Here is a 4,464-nt window from a genome sequence, read left to right as displayed (position 1 = left end):
AGACAGACAGAGCCAGAAGAGTACCCAGAAGTTACCTACTACACAACAGGCCCAACAAAGAAAATAACAGAATGCCACTAGCCATCACCTTCAGCCCCCAACTAAAACCTCTCCAATGCATCATCAAGGATCTACAACCTATCCTGAAGGACGACCCATCACTCTCACAAATATTGGGAGACATGCCAGTCCTTGCCTACAGACAGCCCCCCAACCTGAAGCAAATACTCACCAGCAACCACACACTACATAACAGAACCACTAACCCAGGAACCTATCCTTGCAACAAAGCCCATTGCCAACTGTGTCCATATATCTATGCACGGGACACCATCATAGGGCCTAATCACATCAAACACACTATCTGAGGCTCATTAACCTGCACATCCACCAATCTGATATATGCCATCATGTGCCAGCAATGCCCATCTGCCATGTATATTGGCCAAACTGGACAGTATCTACGTAAAAGAATAAATGGACACAAATCAGATGTCAAGAATTATAACATTCATAAACCAGTTGGAGAACACTTCAATCTCTTTGGTCACTTGATTACAGACCTAAAAGTGGCAATCCTTCAACAAAAAAACTTCAAAAACAGACTCCAATGAGAGACTGCTGAATTGGAATTAATTTGCAAACTGGATACAATTAACTTAGGCTTGAATAAAGACTGGGAGCGGATGGGTCATTCCACAAAGTAAAACTATTTCCCCATGTTTATTCCCCCTCCCCCCCACCCAACTTTCCTCCCTCCCGCCCCCCCCCCCCCCCCCGCTGTTCCTCAGACGTTCTTGTCAACTGCTGGAAATGACCCACCTTGATTATCACTACAAAACGTTTCCCCCCACCCCCAGCTCTCCTGCTGGTAATAGCTCTCCTTACCTGATCACTCTCCTTACCGTGTGTATGGTAACACCCATTCTTTCATGTTCTCTGTGTACATAAATCTCCCCACTGCATTTTCCACTGAATGCATCCGATGAAGTGAGCTGTAGCTCATGAAAGCTTATGCTCAAATAAATTTGTTAGTCTCTAAGGTGCCACAAGTACTCCTGTTCTTTGTACATTTATTTGGCCATAAGCTTTTGTGGGCTAAAACATATTTCATCAGATGAATGGAGTGGAAAATACAAAGATATATAGATATAGATATAGATATATAGATATATATAGATATAGATATAGATATCTATCTATCTATCTATCTTCCTACTGTATTTTCCACTCCATGCATCTGATGAAGTGGGTTTTAGCCACTGTGTCTATATATATATACAGAGAACTTGAAAACATGGGGTTTGCCATACCAACTCTAATGAGACAAATCAATTAAGGTTGGCTATTATCAGCAGGAAAAAAAAAACTTTTGTAATGATAATGAAGATGGCCCATTTCTACCAGATGACAAGAAGGTGTGAGTAACAGTAGGGGGAAAAATTAGCATGGGGAACATGTAACGACCCGTTCTTAATAAGAATATTTTCTAAAAGTTCCAATAGTATCTTCTTGTGCAATTTCATTCAACTGCAGTGTTGCTAATAGGTAGCAACAACAATGAAAGAGCAAACAAGGCAAGTTCACTAAAGTCTTTGTCCTCAGCCGAATCCATGAGTTTGAGAACTTCAACCCCAAACTGCTCAACTTGGTTTTCCTGAGCGAATCATAGGCAAAAATCTCCATTGCTGCTTCAACTGTCCAAGGTCTCCACAAACCCATCGCAAAAATGAGATGTCAGCCAATCTAGGTTGTGCCAAGCTGAGTGCAGTAGAAGGATTTAGTACTGCAAGGGATTCAATCACTTCCACATTTGGTGGCAATCTGTGTTTCATCTGTTTCAAAAACTCCAACATGAAATCTCGACACTTATTTTGACATCTTCGACAATGTGAACAGTTAGTGTCTGTTTTGAAAGTTCCAGCTTGAAAGCGACTGTGCAATGTGGTGAGTAATTTGACTCAACGGGTCTGGTCATCGTTTAATAAAGCGGTCCCATTCTCAGAAATAAATGGTTTCACAACTCTCGCCAACAAGCTCTAGGAGAATGTTCTCAGTTACTGCAGCAACTTTCCTGTATTATCATTTTCCCACTGAAACATTTGGTTTATTCTCCAGGCTTCCTGAATTACTGGACATAGCAAAATCAGATAAATTTTACTCACTTGATCGCTGCACATATGAAAAAGAAAAAAGAAAAAAAGTTTAGCATTGTAGTTTCTTTCTTTGTTTTTGGCTATCTGACAGCATAGCTTTAGTGAGTCAAACTGATCAAGAACCCTGTTCACAAAGGGCTAATGCAAAGCCCCTTGCTTCAAAAAGTTACAGTATCTTCTTGTTGCCGGCACCCAGTGCCCAGAGGCAAAACAACAGCAGGGGTTTTTTACCCGGTGTGTTTCACTCAATAATCACAACGGGGTGGAGAAGCAGAAAAGTTTATTTGCAGCTGCAAACAAGGTACAGGGAGAATAGAATCTCAAATCCTGCACACCAGAGCAGGTCATTACACACACTTTTATATTCCTTAATGCTACTGCACTACACATCAGCCAATTAAAACTTTGCACAAATACTCTGCCTTCCTTATATGGGTTACAAGAATATTTATTTCCTGCAACCTCTAACAAGCATTCCTAGCAACTTAAACAAGCAGCACATTCTGTCTGGCCTTGTAACTGTCTCTCCTATTATCTTTAACTTGGCGTCAGCAAACCTTACACTATAAGGCATTATCTGTGGCTGCAACATTGTTTTTAGAGCAAAAGAGCTTACTCAAACCAGCCAGGCCTGAATTCTATTAAGGGGGGTTGAGGAGAAGATCTTAGGCCTTCAGCAGGGAGACCTCCTCGACCCTAATGGCCTTCCATCCCCTCAACTTAACTAGTGGCCATGCCCTGGGGTCTCCAACATTCTGGTAGTCTGGAAGTCATGGAAAAGCTGAGTGACATGGGGGTGGGGACTGATGGGTGATGCTGAAAGAGATCAGGTGACGGTCAGAAAGAGGGAACTACGCAACGGAGAGAGCAGTGCTTGGTGATGCGATGATAAGATATTAGGTGTGAGGAACTTTTCAGACTCTGAACTTGTACAATGTTGAGTTCAGCCAAACTTGGACAGAGCACCCTTGATTAATGAGGCAAAATCCTTTCCCACTCTTGTCACAGAGGATAAAAGTCAGTGGCCCCAAGAGATCACCTTCTGCAGGTGTATTTGACCAATTTGTCACGAAGATCTTTGGTTTTCACCCCATAAATGATCGGGTTGAGTATGGGGGGCAGGAGGACATAGAGGTTGGCCAAGATGATGTGAACATGGAGAGTGATGTGCTGACCAAACCGGTGTGTCAGAGCAGAGAAAAAGAAGAGAGTAAAAGATGTCATCATCACACAGAAGTGGGCTGTGCAGGTGTTCAGGGCTTTCTCGTAGGCTTTCTTGGAGGAGATTCTGAGGATGGCCCTGATGATCAGACTGTAGGACAGGGCAACCAATGTCAGATCTAATCCAGTGAGTACAAATGCCATCACCAAGCTGTACGTCCTGTTCACAGTGGTGTCCCCACACGACATCTTCACCACAGCTATGTGCTCACAGTACGTGTGGGGGATAATGTGGTTAGCACAGAATGGCTGCCTACTGAGAAGCAGGGGCAGAGGCAGAGTTAAGAGAACAGCTCTTATCAAACCCACAATCCCTAGCTTAGCTATTCTTGCATTGGTGAGGATAGTGGCATATCTCAGAGGGTTACATATGGCGACATAGCGATCAAAGGCCATTGTCACAAGGACAGCTGACTGCATCATAGAAACTGAGTGAAGGAAGAACATCTGGGTGAAGCAGCCACCCACAGTAATGCCTTTCAAATTGAACCAAAATATACACAGTGCCATCGGCATGACGGAGGTAGACACAGCAATATCTGTGAGTGCCAGCATGCAAAGTAGTAGGTACATCGGTTTGTGCAGGGTCTGCTCTTTGCCTACAACAAACAGAACCATGGAATTTCCCAACAGGCTGATTACGTAGAGCATAGAGAAAGGAATGGAAATCCAAATGTGAGCAACTTCTAGGCCAGGGATGCCCATTAGGATGAATGTTGAAGGGTCAGGCAGGGTGAGGTTGAAATCTGCCATGAGGTGGTTGATGCGTTGATCAGTCTCAGAAATGCTCAAGCTTCCCGTGAAGGGAGAGAAGCACAGTGAGGCGGGTTACACACTTTATAGCAAATAGTATGGTAAATATATTATAGCTATTAACAATCTAGAAAGGGGGTGAGCAGTGAGGTGGCAACATTTGCAGATGGCACCAGATGATTTAGGTCATAGTCAAGCCCAGAGAAGTTCTCAGTGGTAGCTAACCAAGCCAGGTGAAAGGCACATGAGATTCAATGTCAAGAACTGCAACATTTATGCCTATTGGAGGGTATGGCTGGAACTCCTCAAATACCTTACAAGGTTGTAATTTAAC

The 4,464-nt window shown here is 43.3% G+C and overlaps 1 protein-coding gene across 1 annotated transcript; it reads right to left on the bottom strand.

The window, feature by feature from the left end:
• Nucleotides 1-3,191: 3,191 nt before the first annotated feature.
• LOC141980614 (olfactory receptor 52P1-like) lies at nt 3,192-4,130 on the bottom strand. Its single transcript, XM_074941995.1, has one exon. It carries the CDS (start codon nt 4,128-4,130, stop codon nt 3,192-3,194), a length of 939 nt encoding a protein of 312 aa, XP_074798096.1.
• Nucleotides 4,131-4,464: the final 334 nt, after the last annotated feature.

Source organism: Natator depressus, chromosome 1 (assembly GCF_965152275.1).
Source record: "Natator depressus isolate rNatDep1 chromosome 1, rNatDep2.hap1, whole genome shotgun sequence".
NCBI classification, from domain to species: domain Eukaryota; kingdom Metazoa; phylum Chordata; order Testudines; family Cheloniidae; genus Natator; species Natator depressus.
Note: the sequence above shows the minus strand (reverse complement) of the source record. Positions and strands in the feature narration are given on the sequence as shown.

Coding starts and splice junctions, on each gene's coding strand:
- LOC141980614 (XM_074941995.1), bottom strand. CDS start 4,130: ATGGCAGATTTCAACCTCACCCTGCCTGACCCTTCAACATTCATCCTA.